The sequence below is a fragment of the Heteronotia binoei genome, chromosome 18 (assembly GCF_032191835.1).
Source record: "Heteronotia binoei isolate CCM8104 ecotype False Entrance Well chromosome 18, APGP_CSIRO_Hbin_v1, whole genome shotgun sequence".
NCBI lineage: Eukaryota > Metazoa > Chordata > Lepidosauria > Squamata > Gekkonidae > Heteronotia > Heteronotia binoei.
The window spans coordinates 28,407,865-28,422,849 of NC_083240.1; the positions used below are offsets into that span (position 1 = coordinate 28,407,865).

Genomic DNA, 14,985 nt, shown 5'->3' on the forward strand with positions numbered 1-14,985 from the left:
CTTTTCTTGTAGAAAAAGCCCAGCAGGAACTCATTTGCATATTAGGCCATGCCTCCTAATGTCACCATTGTTCCACACAGGGATTTTTGTAGAAAAAGCCCAGCATGGACTCATTTGCATATTAGGCCACACCCCCTCATGCCAAGCCAGCCGGAACTGCGTTCCTGTGTGTTCCTGCTCAAAAAAAGCCTTGGAGACCACCAAGGAAGTCCAGAGCTGTGACACAGAGGCAGGCAATGGCAAACCACCTCTGAACGTCTCTTGCCTTGAAAACCCTACAGGGTCGCCGTAAGTTGGCTGCGACTTGACAGCGAAAGCCAAAAAACCTATTCCTCTGCTGTGTGGGGTTTGCTCCTGGCTTTCTATCCAGACAAGAGATTCTCTTCCCTGACAGAGCACGCATGTCAGCCATTACTATGACTCCCTCATTGGCCACAACTTATTTCTCACTTAACAACTGGCCAGAATACCACCTGCTCACCTGCGTCTCTGGGTCAACCAGAAAAGCTGTAAACTTAAAAAAAAGAAATCTGGAAATCTGTGCCAGCTAATAGGAGGCACATCCTGAACCTGGCTAAAAAGTAGATAATCCTGATTTATGGCAACTCTATGGCAGACAGAAAGGGAGCAGACAAGGTCAGAATCAGTGATCCCTCTAAGCTGAGTTAGTGTGAGCTAGCTCACAGATTTTTAGCCTCCAGCTCACGCCTTTTTGCCTTAACTCAGGAAAAATGGCCCCAGAGCACACTAATTGATGCAGCAGCTCACAACTTGAATGCCAGTAGCTCGCAAAGTAGAATTGTTGCTCACAAGACTCTGCAGCTTAGAGGGAACATTGGTCAGAATCCTAAAGTTCATAGCTTAACCAATCCAAAAGCCTGGCACACTGTTTGCCAACTGCAGGGTTTCCATTGCACACCTCTACTTCCCTTTTGACCCAAAGCACACTCACATTTGGCAGGTCACTAGCCCGTGGTCTCAGACTTCACTCCACAAGGTTCCTGGTTCAAACCTTGGAGACCCCGGCAAAACATTTACATCCAAATGAGTTCTCCGCTTCACCCCCATTAACCTGTGCTTCTAATTATCTGGATGCTTGTGACTTCCCTCTGATGCTTTTCAAGGGGGGGGGAGGGGGAGACGCTGAATTTCAGGGTGTTTTTTTTTTTCACTGGGAAATTCAGGGATTGATTCTCCGCAGCTGGAAGCATTTCCTGCCGCCGAAGGTGAGGACCTTACAACGGAGATAATGGAAACGCGGACCAGCGGCAGATTGAAACGATTTCCAGCCTGCGCTTTCCGCAGCCGGCCCTCACCACTCAAGAGCATGCGGCAGCTGCTCAAGCCATACAGCGGAAGGCCCTGTAACAGCTCCGTTCCATTAAGCTAATCGAAACCATTCAATCAATGACCCCGACGCTCCCCCCCACCTCCTGCTCAGCTGTGCTCACGCCAGAGCCTCTGGGACAAAGTGCAGATCGTTTCTGCTGCAAGTGTTTTGAAAACTCTCGGCGCAAGTGGACTTTAAAGGGTTGGGGTTAGGATGTTTCTGAGGAATGAGCATATTCCTTTGGGAAGGCACTTTTGGGCTTCACATCCAGTTCCAATGCCACTAGTACTGAGGAACTTTCACCTGGGCTATCCTACTGAATGGCCTGCTAAACCCACCCCCTTTCTGCAATGTACAGACTACGATCCACGGTTCTTGGGACAGCCCCATCAACTTGGTTGGTTAATCTATTCTGCCCTGGCTAATGCAAGAATAAAATGGGAGGATCTTCTCAGGTCGTGGAGGCTCTCTCCCAATCCTGCAGCTTGGTGAAACAATAAAAAGGTAAAAGGTAGTCCTGTGCAAGCACCAGTCTTTTTCGACTCTGGGGTGACGTCGCTTTCACAACGTTTTCACGGCAGACTTTTTACGGGGTGGTTTGCCATTGCCTTCCCCAGTCATCTACACTTTCCCTCCAGCAAGCTGGGTACTCATTTGACCGACCTCGGAAGGATGGAAGGCTGAGTCAACCTGGAGCTGGCTACCTGAACCAGCTTCCGCTGGGCTCTAACTCAGGTCGTGAGTAGAGGGCTCCGACTGCAGTACTGCAGCTTTACCACTCTGTGCCGTGCGGCTCTTGGTGAAACAATAAAAACACCCAATCAAGGTGGTCCGCCCCTTGGCATAAATGCCAGTGGTCCAGCTGTCCTTTCGGGGGGGGGGGGGACTTTCCCTAGCAAAAACAGAGTAACCTCTTCTCTGTCTGCACGTGTAGCTGGCTGGCCTTGCTAGGGTCAGGGACAACTTGCATGGTACATTAAGGATCCATGCCTGTATCTCATGTTAGGTCACAGGCCACAGCATTGGGACTGGAGAAGCGTAACCCCTGCCATGCCAGGCCCCTGATAAAACTCTGCCTCTTCCCAAAACTACTATTACCACAGTCCTAGAAAGAAAAGACAAGACAGACCCATACTAGTCTTTCTCCCCTGCTTGGGCTAGTAACAGCTCAGGGGGCTATTTTCTGTGGGGAAACAAATCAGGAAAATAATACCATCTCCAATCTGGCGGGTTGCGTGTCATGGATCTACCGTACTAAACTCTGGTGTCTTAAACAATGGGGGTTCTTCTGCTCCCAGAATGGCCTGTTGTATCAGGGGGAAGTGCTTCCACCAGCAGAACAGGCCCATGGCAACCGAGTTAGATGCTGTTTCTAAAACATGCATCTGGAGACCTGGCCACAGATTCCCCAATGTAATTTGAAGTGCAGTTCTTAGAAAGGAGGAGGCTTATCCTTCAGAGACCCTTTTATGTGAGCTTCCACCTGTGCACCTGTGTAGCTTACAGGCAGGCCTGTGCTTAGGCCACACTATCATGGGATCCATCAGTATCCAGGGGGAAAGGAGCTTTCATTAAATAGAGGCCTTCTGACTCCAAAATATGTTTCAAAGCATGGGGGCAAAGTCTGCCTGGAACTCACACAAGATGTGTGAACCAGTAACGTCTCCATTGGTTAGGTATAGCTCCCCCCTCCCCCGTAGTGGAACTTGCAGAACAAAATTATGGAAAGTGAAAGAAATCAGTCAAAATGTGTGCTAGCTACATACTTCCTGCTGGCCACAAACCAGAGCTTTTTTTTCTTGCTGAAGAACCTGGATCGCCTGGCCACAGAACTTTAACTGCCAACAACACAAAGGTTTGCTTTGTGGCACCACAGATGCTCACCAGTCGAGGCAGCTGTGGCCACGTTAAGCTTGTCCTGCAACTTTATTTCCCTTCCTGGCTTCTACCGGACAAGTTAGGAAATTAGGGCTGCCAGCTCTAGGTTGGGAAATACCTAGAGATTGTGGGGGTGGCGTCTGAGGAGGGTTTGGGGAGGGGAGGGACTTCAATGGGATATAATTGCCACCAAGTCCACCTTCCAAACCTAGGAAAAACTCTGGCGGTTTTAAAACATCCCAATGGTGCAGCTACACTGTAATGTAGCTGTCCTGGAGACCCACTTCTAGAACCTGATCACTGAGGCCAGACCAAAGAGGTCTGGGAGAACAAGCCTACAGGTTAACTAATCCATGACCTGCAAGGGCACAGAATGGCACACCCACAATTTACCTGATCTCCCCAAAATCAGACAGCTTGTTTATTTTTATGATTATTGTGATTGCACAGAGCCTTTTCCTTGGCCAGATTCAATGCCCTTCCGTCAGCCATTTTATTTGGCAGATTCCAAGGGACTCCCTATTCAAGTAGGTGCTGTCCCTGTAAGATGGGTTGTGTTGAGACTGTCGCCCATGTTCTTCTCCAGTGTCCTCTCTACTTGGTGTCCTGCCGGGATCTTTTATACCCCACATCGGCCCAAATTTTAGAGACCTCTGATGATTTTAAGGTGCTTTTCTTGCTTGATAATTCTGATCCGGAAATAACAGAATTAGTAGCAATTTTTTTCCCCCAAAGCTATGGTTGCTTGTCCTGATAAGCAGTACTATGTATCAGGTTTTACTATGTTGCTACTTTGTTTTTATCTAGTAATCCTAATTTTATCTGTATGGATTACCGGTATGTATTCTTTTAATATGTAACCTGGCCAACCTTCTATCTTATATTCTTATATATGCCAATGAAGGCTGCCTTGTGTGAAAGAAAATAATCAGAGTGCATGCTGCAGGAAGCGTGGGGAGCCTTGCCGACCACAGTCTCCGTTACTGAGCCATGGGATTCTGACACAATGGCCTATCACGGGGGGGAAAAAATGAAGGATGAGCCTCAAGTGATTGCCAGGGAACTGGGCTGAGACAGATATAGACGAACATGAGACCCCAAAGAAGGGGTCCCCGAGCCCCTCGGCAGGCTAGAAATTTAACAAAACAGAGGGCAAAAAGGAAAACTGAAACGTAGTTCCACACCTAATGCAAGGTTTGGGGTACATTTCTTGCCTCTTCTGCTGCGTTTTAGGCTTGTCAGCCACGCTGTAGAGAAACAAAAATCATGGAGGGGGGGGGAAAAAAAGATTTATGTAAAAAGTGACATCAGAACACGAGTAAATAAAAGTACTTTTAAAGGTTCCTCCCGGAGCCCAGGAGACAGAATCAGGGACCCTGGTTTTCTGCACACTCTGAACGCCCTGAGAAATGTGGCTTCTGGTGTGGAACCCAGAGAAGCTTACAGATTGTGCTTGCATTTTTTTTTTTTATAATTAAAAAAATTTAAATTTCTAGCCCTCACGGGCCTGAAAAAAAAACCTTGAAAAAGCAAAGGTGGCATCTTCTAAAAGAGGGTCTCTATTTGGATGGGGAGGAACAGATTATTCGACAGCTCCCTGTCCCTAACTGTGGTTCACCAGTGTATCCCGAGTTCCCCAATCCCTCTCCCCTAGAACTTTTTTTACTACATCAGCTTGCAATTTGGAGTACCTACAGGCAGCGCTGTCTTAAATCACTTACGCACCCCTCGATGTTTAAGTGAGTTTACATCCACCAAGTCAATTGAGTATTTGCATAATGCAAAATCTGAGTAAATTGATTCTGCACACTGCGCACTTTTTGCTGCTTTTGGCTTTCCTGGTTGCAGAATGACCGTCAGTAAACCAGCGTCCCTGCATATAGCATGCAACGACAACGCGTACGAAGACCTATGAGCCCTGGCAGGAGCCCCCGCCCCTCTTTTGGCTATGCAAGACCCAACAGAAAGGCAGGAGGGGAGATCCACCCTTGTATCGTAAAGAGTTCCATCACCTTTGGTGGCTCAAAGTTACGCATTCTAGCAGGGTTGGGAGAACCGTCCTAAAGTTTTCAAAAGTGTGGGAAATGTAGCAAACAGTACTCTTCAGTGCAAAAGGGTCACAGTTCTGTGTTCTGTAGCTGACCATGTGTAGGGAAATGATTCTAGGAGCTGAAAAGCAGAAGTCTTTCACTCGTTAGAAGGTGGAGGGGGAGCTTTTGAACTGACTGTGCTAACCAAGAGGAGTCCTGAAGGTAATGAAAGCTTTGTGGTGACTGGGGTTCCCAGCACCCCACTCCCCAGTGGAGGGGGGTTGCCCTCCTGCCAGGCCCTGTTCCCTACCACTGATCAACTGACTGGCGGGGGGCTTATCAGGAGAAAGAGGAAGGCTCAGATGATGCCCCCAGCAATACGACAATGTCACTTCTGGTGAGCACAGAGAGTGACATCATTATGCTGGTGACATCTAGTTGACAATCTACCATTTGGGCAAAAACTCTATGGTAGAGGCTATTTTTACAAGAGTTTTTGGCCAAACACCAGAGTGCTGCCTGGACACCACAGTGTAATGTCATCACTTCCTGTGTGCATCGGAAGTGACACTGCTACATAATCAGTGACCTTCCCTGGGCCCCCTTCCCCTCCTGGTAAGCCCCCCCCCCAGTTGCCAGAAGGGATGTGGCAACCCTAGTGGTGACCGGCAAATGAACTCTCGATACAGAGAAGGGATACTAAACTGATAGCCGTGTTTTCTTTACTCCCCAACTTTGTATTTTTTCAAGGTAGTGCCCCTAAATCCAATTTATACCTGGGTTTATCACGGTAAGAGCAACTATGCTGTGCTATCAGAGTTCTAAAAGGCAGTTTTGCTAAGTGGCACAGAAAGTCTGCAGCATGGCTATGCATGTCTGTTGATACAAAATTTAAAAATAAGCCTGGCAGCACGATAAAGACTTCTTGAAGGTGTGACAAACATTTATTTCATCGTGGGTATTCACGAGACAGAGCTCATTTCATTCGACACATGGAGTGACTCAAGAAAGCTCAAGCTGGAATAAGGCTTGTTGTTCTTTAAGGTGCCGCTGGACTCCTATTTCATTTTACTGCAACAGACTAACATGGCTACCCCTCGGGATCTTATGCCAAATATGTTTGGTGCCAGTTTGGTGTAGTGGTTAAGTGTGTGGACTCTTATCTGGGAGAACCGGGTTTGATTCCCCACTCCTCCACTTGCACCTGCTGAAATGGGTCAGCCATAGCTCTGGCAGAGGTTGTCCTTGAAAGGGCAGCTGCTGTGAGAGCCCTCTCAGCCCCACCCACCTCACAGGGTCTCTGTTGTGGGGGAGAAAGGTAAAAGAGATTGTGAGCTGCTCTGAGACTCTTTGGAGCGGAGGGCGGGATATCAATCAAAAATCTTCTTCTTTATCTGGCCATTCCCATGGTCTCATACATAATCAATAATGCTGGCATTATTGTAGGGATAATATGTGGAAAACAACCCTGACTCCTTTTGAATGTTTGTAAAGAACTGGGGAATCCATGGCTTCAAGTTACTAACATAACATTTTCAACTTCTCAATGTTGCTCCCTACTTGGCCATGAAAAAAAAAGACAGTTCCAAAAATTATTACATGATTTCACAAAACTTCCCACTTGTTCCCATTATCTTGACCTCACTAAAACAACCTGTATGAATGGCTGCCAGTAAAATAAGTGGCTTGTGTTTCTTTTTGCCCCCCAGCTGCAAACCTACAACCCAGGTAACATAACTCTCTTGGCTTGGGAAGTCCAACAGAGATTAAGACTTCACTGCAGGTCACTTGATGATTCTACACCTAAGGCTGGAATTTCAAGCCACTCTGGCAACGTCTGGGTGACCAAACTGTGGGGTTAATATGGCACTGAGTGGGTACCGGCATGACAGCAAGCATGCGCTAATTTAGGCTCATGGAGGCTGCTCTGGGTCGCACTCATGTGATCCTAGCAACCACCTAAGATTCGGTGACTTTAACATTTACTGGAACAATATGGAACTCGGTCCCGAGGAAGTAGCAAACAAGCTGTACATTTTACTCGCAGATACAAACAATCTTGAGTGTGAAAAGGTAACGTGATTTGGACATCTGCCTGGAGCCACTATCGATGATTAGGTCTCCGTTAATATGCCACATAGCGGGCCACCTCTAACAGCACAATCCAATGCCCTCCAAAGGAACCTGTGGATGCACCTGGACTCCGCAATATGAACCCATGTACCAGTTACTGTCCTCTGAGCATCTCCTCTTGACTGTGCCCCCCATCAGTGCAGCTCGCTTGGCAGGGGATGCCAGTCTGCCGGGGGTGGGGGGGTGGGGCTGGGGATTCCCCAGAATGACAGCTCATCTCCAGACTACAGAGATCAGCTCCTCTGGAGAAAATAGATGCTTTGGAGGGTGGACTCTAAGTCAATAGTACCCCACTGAGTTCCCTGTCCTCCCCAGGCTCCACTCTCAAATCTCCAGGAGTCTCCCAACCTGAAGCCAGCAGCCCTACCCCCCCCACAGGTGGCTGGGGGGACCTAGCAACCCTACACTTGGACTCAGTGGGGCCTTAACATTTTTGTATGGCAGTCTTAGTCAATGGAACTGACTGCCCCAGGATGTGTGCAGGGCTCTATTCCTGTGTGCTTTCTACAGAGTTTTATTCCAGCAGCCAACTGGTGGCAGCTAAGAGTGTGGTGGCAGAGTTGAATTGGCTGTATTTTTACTGAAAACGTTGGCTCTGGCCAGGTCTAGGGTATTTACATGCACTGGTTTAACTGATGGCTATTCTGGAAAGTATCTAATGTGATTCTTCAAAAGAAAGGTAGGATATACTTTTTCCTTTCAATAGAGGAAACAGAGGAATGAGATGCTCTCATAGACACTACTCACTTTCTGCTCACCTGGGGCCATGCTACCATTTTGGGGCACTTTGCCATTTTGCCCATCTTCCCTTTGTTGGTAAATGTATCTTCTTGACCTCCACGCCTTCTTTTTCCCCATTATGGAAGCATCACAAGGGCCTTTTGACAGCTGTTCCATCTTAGACCTCGCTTAAACCTCCAATCTCTGCATTGTTGGATTTGCTTCTTTGGCCAATATAACAACCTTTATTGTGATTGTTGTCATTTTTAAAGACTGGGGACCCACTTTTAACCATAAACTGTTCCCACTTTTAAATCTGTGCCTTTCCTAACTTCTCATTTTATAACAACACGCCACTTGAGCAATAAATGTGATGACAGAGTTGTTAGTATGAGCCATCAGGCTTCAGCGTGATCCAGTTTGGAACTCACAGCCCACCAGTTTGATTTAACACAATTATATATATATATAATTATATATATATATGATGCATAATTAGGGATTCTTGATTTGTTTCTATGTCACTTTGGGAGGGGTGATGTTGAGACAATAAACTACTTCTTGGCATCATTTTTAATTTAAAATTTAATGGGAGCAGGGCACTCCAATACAATGCCTGGCAATTAAGTGCTTCCGCAGATACCCTTCTCTGAGAGCCTCCACTTTAGAGCTGAAGTGGGCAGCTACCAGAGACAGGGCCTTTTCTGCTCCTCCCCACAGCTACCTGCCCGGTGTTTTTTATAGTTTTGCTGCCAGTCAAGGTTTTTGTTTTGTTGAGCCACCCCCCCACACTCCGAAAGCCAGTCTGGTGTTGGTTAAGTGTTGGACTCTCATCTGGGAGAACTGGGTTTGATTCCCCACTCCTCCACTTGCAGCTGCTGGAATGGCATTGGGTCAGCCATAGCTCTCACTAGGGGTTTTTTTGTAGCAGGAACTCCTTTGCATATTAGGCCACATCCCCGTGATGTAGCTAATCCTCCAAGAGCTTACAGGGCTCTTAGTGCAGGGCCTTCTATAAGCTCCAGGAGGACTAGCTACATCACAGGTGTGTGGCCTAATATGCAAAGGAGTTGCTGCTACAAATAAACCTCTAGCTCTCACAGAGTTCTCCTTGAAAGGGCAACTTCTGAGAGAGCTCTCTCAGCCCCACCTATCTCACAGGGTGTCTGTTGTGGGGGGTGGGGGAGGTAAAGGAAATTGTGAGCCACTCTGAGACTCAAAGTGGAGGGCAGAATACAAATCCAATGTCGTCTTCTTCCTTTATGGTGTTGTTTTGTTTTATGCCAGTTTCAGCAACTGACCTGTTTTTGCTTTTATGGGTGGTAACTGACTGAACTGTTTACAGACCTTGTTTTTATGTAGAAGCTGCTTTGGAAGTCTTCAGCTATCTACATTTAAATAAACACACAAAACCAGTCATCATACCAGAGACATATGGAATTTCTACAACCTGGTTCAGGGAGCAAATCTTACTAATTGCCTACATGTTAAGTTTCTTCATTTAGGTGACTTAGATGGTTTCCAAGATCACTTTGTCCACAACCAGGTGCTGAAGACTGCCTAATGCTGCAATCCTAAGTGTACTTACTTTGGAGTAAGCCCCACTGAAATCACAGGGATTTACCTTTGAGTAAACAAGAATATGCCCGGACTGTTAAGCATGTTCCTGTTCCCAACAAGGCGTGGGGGAGAACGATTTTAAAAGCCGCTCCCCTGCAATACTCAGAAACAGTGAGAAGAAATTTACCAAGATTGTTGTCTGTGAGCACTTCTTTAACCCTCTTGGTGATGCCGTAGGTGTCCAGTTCCGGTGACATGGCGACTAGTTCCTGTATGCTGAGTGATGAATGTCCGGAGATGGGCAATGGTGTGGTGGATTGGGAATCGGAAGCTGAGGGCTCACTCGATTCTTGCAGCTTGCCATCCTTATTTGTCTCTATGGTGGGGCAGGGTTGCTGGACCAGCTCTGTCAGGCTTTTCACAGATTCACTGGAACTCATAGGGGACTCCGGAGCAGGACTGCAACTGGCCGAAGTCTTTGGGGTGCTTTCTGAAAATCAGTAGGGGGGAGGGGAAGAGATGAGACGGGTGTTTAGCAAAATTCTTGTTCACCAAAGCTTTCCTTCTAGATTCCTTCTTTATTTTACGAGAAAGGGAGTCACACCATTTGCCTATACAACATGTGTCTTTCCCAGCCCAGTTACACAAGATGCTTTAGCTAGCAGTAACAATGATGAAATTGACATGCACGCAAAATACAAACCGTGTCCCTTCCTATAACCCCCAGAGATGGAGGGGCTGATGCTTCCTGTCCCCCAACCTTAGCTAAAGCACCTTCTCACCAACAACAGCGGACCACCCAATGGAGACAGGAATGCAGGGACTAAACCCTGCAACAGACTGAGCTGCCTGCATAGCTGAGGCAGTGCTATTAGGGGACCTAATAACTTCAGCTACACCATTTTGGGCTCACCCACTTGAACACCACCTAATCCAATCTTATATATTCCATCATGCACTAGCAATGCTCTTCTACTATCTCTATTGGACAAACTCATTGGTAGCTGTAAGAGAATCAATGCATACAAATCTGACATAGAAATCATAACATTCAAAAACCAGCAAGGGAACATTTTAAACTTCCTGGACATACAGTTGCTAATCTGAAAGTCACTGCTCTACAAAAAACTTCAAAGGGAATATACAATGTGAAAGTGCTGAAATTAGAACTCATCAAGAAACTACACACTACCTCTCATCCTCGTTTTAACAGAGACTTGAGTCTCCTTACTCAGTATGATTTCTAATAGCTCAACTGGTCCCAGTTTTTAGTATGTTAATAAGAGCCAGGGCCCATTGGTTCTTATTAGCATACTATAACTCTTCTGGGATAGTCAATAATTACTTTATGCTTCAGACTACATCTTCCTCAATTAGTTGCAATTTTCCTACTTAATTATACTTTTTGTTTATCTGTACCACACATGGGAGAGGCTGGAACCTCTGACCGTTTTCATCATCCATTATGTAACAACCAAATCTATTCTGGCCCCTTACATAAAGAATCACACTTGAAAGATTGATGATGGCATTCACACCAAGCCCCTCTTGATTTCCCCACACCTTCCTTCTCTCCACTCTATAATTTCCCCTACAAATATGTGGAATAATATTTCCTCTTCTTTGTATTCGAAGAAGTGAACTCTGAGTCATGAAAGTTCACACTGGGATAAATGTTGCCAGTCTTTAAGTTACCACTGGGCTTTGTCCCCCTGTTGCTACAGTAGACTCACAGGGCTACTGCTCCAGAAACATCCTGAGCTGCCATTTACGCCAAACCTCATGCGAGCAGCCTACTGCATCGTAGGTAACCTGCTCCCTTCTCTCCAAACTGACAGTGGCGAAGGGACCCAAACCCTGCTTCAAAGGGCTGAACGTGGCAACCCTCAGGAAGGATTTTCCATGGCAACACTCTCAGTGCCATTTTCAAACTGCCAGCAAGAGATCAAATGCAACATGCCAGCAAACTGGTACAAAAATTAAAAGCTTAATCTGGCCTGAGATTATGTATCATCTACATGCTATCAGGTGAATCTGAAAAAAAAAATATTTTTGAAAAATTGTCACAAAGTACCTGCAAATTTCCATCGTTTATAGAATGGCACTTTAGGAGAAACATGGGGGTGCTGCTGAAAACAACAGCTGTTAAGTTCTTCCCTTTATGTTTATTGTGTTAAGTATTTTCCCAGTCCCTGCTAGCAGTAATCAATGATATAGTGCTGTGGAATGACCCCAAGACCTAGAGAACACTACATACATTAGACAGAGAAACTTGACACAGGGCTGCCTCTAACAGTGGCAGATCCACATTTCCTAGAACTTATGTTCTGCCACTTAATATATGTGCTTACTTAAAACACCTCTATGCAGCCCTTTCACCCATCTTAGTGTCCCCAAGGTGGCGAATATTTTGATCATTAAAACACCATTTAAAATCTATCTATCTATCTATCTAGATGGAAGCCGCCCTGAGCCATTCGTGGGAAGGGCGGGATATAAATCTCAAATAAATAAATAAATAAATAAATGTCTGTCTGTCCGTCCGTCCGTCCACTGGACTCTAATCTGGAGAATCGGGTTTGATTCCTCACTCCTCCATATGCAGCTGGCTGGGTGACCTTGGGCAAGTCCCAGTTCTCTCAGAGCTATTCTCTCAGAGCTCTCTCAGCCCCATCTACCTCACACGGTGTCCGTTGTGAGGAGAGGAAGGGAGGGAGATTGTGAACCACTCTGAGATTCCAAGTGAAGGCAGGGTATAAATCCATCCATCCATCCCTCTCTCCCTCCCTCCCTTCTCTCTCTCCCTCTCTCATTTAAGATAATTAAATAAAATCAATGAATGCATAAAAACACACAAACAAGGAGGAGGGCTAATAAGAGTAAGTGAATGTCAAACAAAAGCTTCCACTGGCAGGCAGGGGACAATGATATGGGGTGACAGAGAAATCTCCCTGTTTGAGTGTACAGAAGCCAGCAGCCATCTTTGTGGTAACTCCCAGAAAGCTTTGCAATTAGACGCTGAGAAGGCTGTGATGTTATTTGCTTGTTTGTCTGATTGGACATCTCTTTATGACTGCACAGCAGGTGGCTTTTGACCCTGGGTTTAAGGTCACGCCTGACACAATTACTTATTGTTGTTTAATAAATACGTGATCTTTAGCTGTCAAACAAAGGATGTGTCAATGTGTTAATTTGTGACAACTTAGCACAAAAATGGTGTAGGAGATGGAAAAGCAATTGCAAAAGGAATTTCTCATTAAGCAGCAACAGGAAAGAGGGGTTTTTTATTATTTACAAAATCCCAGTACACGATCAACCTTCCTATTCCTGCTTCCAGTCTGTACATATGTTCCTTTGAAATTCACTGACGTCCCAAGACACTGTCTGGTTCCTGCAAAGGGCTGAATGATCTTTAGAAAGTTGCTGCCTCTTGATGTGTGTGTGTGTGAGAAAGTCAATTCCAGAACTGTGATGCTGTTAAAGTAGTAGTGCTTCATACCCTCCAACATTTCACAGGGACACACACACTACTGTGTTTGTAATGCACAGACTGTCAAAACCAACAACCGTTGGTTAGAAGCCTGTGAGCCCCCCGGACAACCCATTATACACTGATGAACACTCCCTTTCCAACATTAATCTGACCGCAATGCACGAGGAAAAAAAAGGCCAGTCCTAAAACAGACCTTGCTGTTATAAAGAGCAGCTGCAAAGCAAATACTTCCAGCAACATTTGATCCCTGGAGAGTTATTGATGGCTGAAGGAAGACAGTGTGCTGGGACTTGTGCACATGTATGAGATTGGTTCGCATGTGCATGTGTGAGGGATGCCAGCCTCCAGGTGGGACCAGGGGATCCCCTGGAATTACAGCTCATCTCCAGACTACAAAGATCAGTTCCCTTGGAGAAAATGGATGCTTTGGAGGGTGGACTCCACAACATTGTACCCCACGGAGGCTCCTATCCTCCATCCCCAAATCTCCAGAAGTTTTCCAACCTGAATCTGGCAACTCTGCCTCCCCACCCTCTGCTGGTGGACAGGGGGGTGGACCTGGCAATGCTACAGCCTGTCCTCATCCCCTCTTTCCAGAGATGCACTCTAAAGACCCAGGGGAAGGGACTGAAACTTGAGGCCTTCTGTATGCAAAGCAGGTGCTCCACCCCTTATCTCAGGCAGGAGCGCTCCAGGGCCCAGTTCTACCCTCAAATAGCAGCTTCCCTGCTATGCCTTGCCTGTCCTCTCAACGGGCGCAAGCAAAGGCTTTCAGTGGAGGCATTGCTATGTCTCCTTTATTCTCAGCCGCATGCCGTAGGCTTTGGGTAAGTAATGAAATACATAACGTGCTGAAATAAATGACCAGAAATATCCTTGGCTTGTCCTCCTTTGCTCAGACGACAGCTTCTTGCAATGCTGCCTATGGATGCCAAGGGTCACTTTACACAATTCCCCCCCTCCCAAAAGGATCAATGCTTGTGTTGGGGAAGTCGTGTGGATGGCACACTGAGGCTTACAGACGCACATGTTAGAAAACCAAAGCACCCGTCTCTGGCTGATGACAAGAGATGTTTGCTTTGCACTAATAGGTGGAAATAGGGCTGGTTTTGTGTGGAAGCTGAAAATGGCAACGGACACAGCAGCAGCAGGAACAGCAAATGACAGATCTCACTCTCGCCTCAACAGGTATTGTCACTGTATCTGTAATCCTAGGACAAGCCCATAGGTCAATCGCCTTAAGATAATAATATATAGAATGGCACTTTCGACTGGCTTATGGGTTCCAGCTCCCAAAGAGGGAAGAGCTATTTGCAACCCTCTCTATGTTTTGGAATGCTGGAGAAGAGAGCAGCCACTGAGAGCCAATTTGGTGTAGTGGTTAAGTACGTGGATTCTAATCTGGGAGAACCGGGTTTGATTCTCCACTCCTCCATTTGCAGCTGCTGATGTGACCTTGGGTCAGTCATAACTTTCTCAGAGCTGTTCTTCTCAAGAGCAGTTTCTGTTAGAGCTCTCTTGGCCCCACCAACCTCAGAGAGTGTCTGTTGTGGGGAGAGGAAGGGAAAGGAGATTGTAAACCATTCTGAGACTTCAAGTGATGGGTGGGGTATAAATCCAATCTCCTCTTCTTCTTCTAGCTCTACGTGCCTTTCCCTGAGCTATGAGAGAGGAAGGAGAGCCCTGTCCTCTGGACGAGCAGCAGCCTCTAATTTCAACACAGTTTTGGTAGAGGCTGCTCTAAAAATGACAACAGTGAAGATCTGAACAAAGCTTGAGTCACTGGTCACTGCAAGGATGGACCTCCTTCCCCAGTTGTCCCATTCTCTGGCTAGGTGAGG

General features: G+C 46.4%; 1 protein-coding gene across 11 annotated transcripts in view; it reads right to left on the bottom strand.

Annotated features, from left to right (window-relative positions):
* Nucleotides 1–14,985, bottom strand: part of CUX1 (cut like homeobox 1) — a 364,039-nt gene that overhangs the window by 54,625 nt on the left and 294,429 nt on the right. For 5 of the 11 annotated variants that reach the window (XM_060259658.1, XM_060259659.1, XM_060259663.1 and 2 more), the window contains 2 exons: nucleotides 9,839–10,141; nucleotides 4,393–4,455 (listed from right to left, as the gene is read on the bottom strand). The exons of 2 other annotated variants lie outside the window; for them this stretch is intronic. In XM_060259658.1, the coding sequence (XP_060115641.1) occupies nucleotides 4,393–4,455; nucleotides 9,839–10,141 (366 nt within the window). The remainder of the gene's footprint in view (nucleotides 1–4,392; nucleotides 4,456–9,838; nucleotides 10,142–14,985) is intronic. 4 more of the 11 variants (XM_060259669.1, XM_060259664.1, XM_060259665.1 and 1 more) reach the window with 1 other exon arrangement.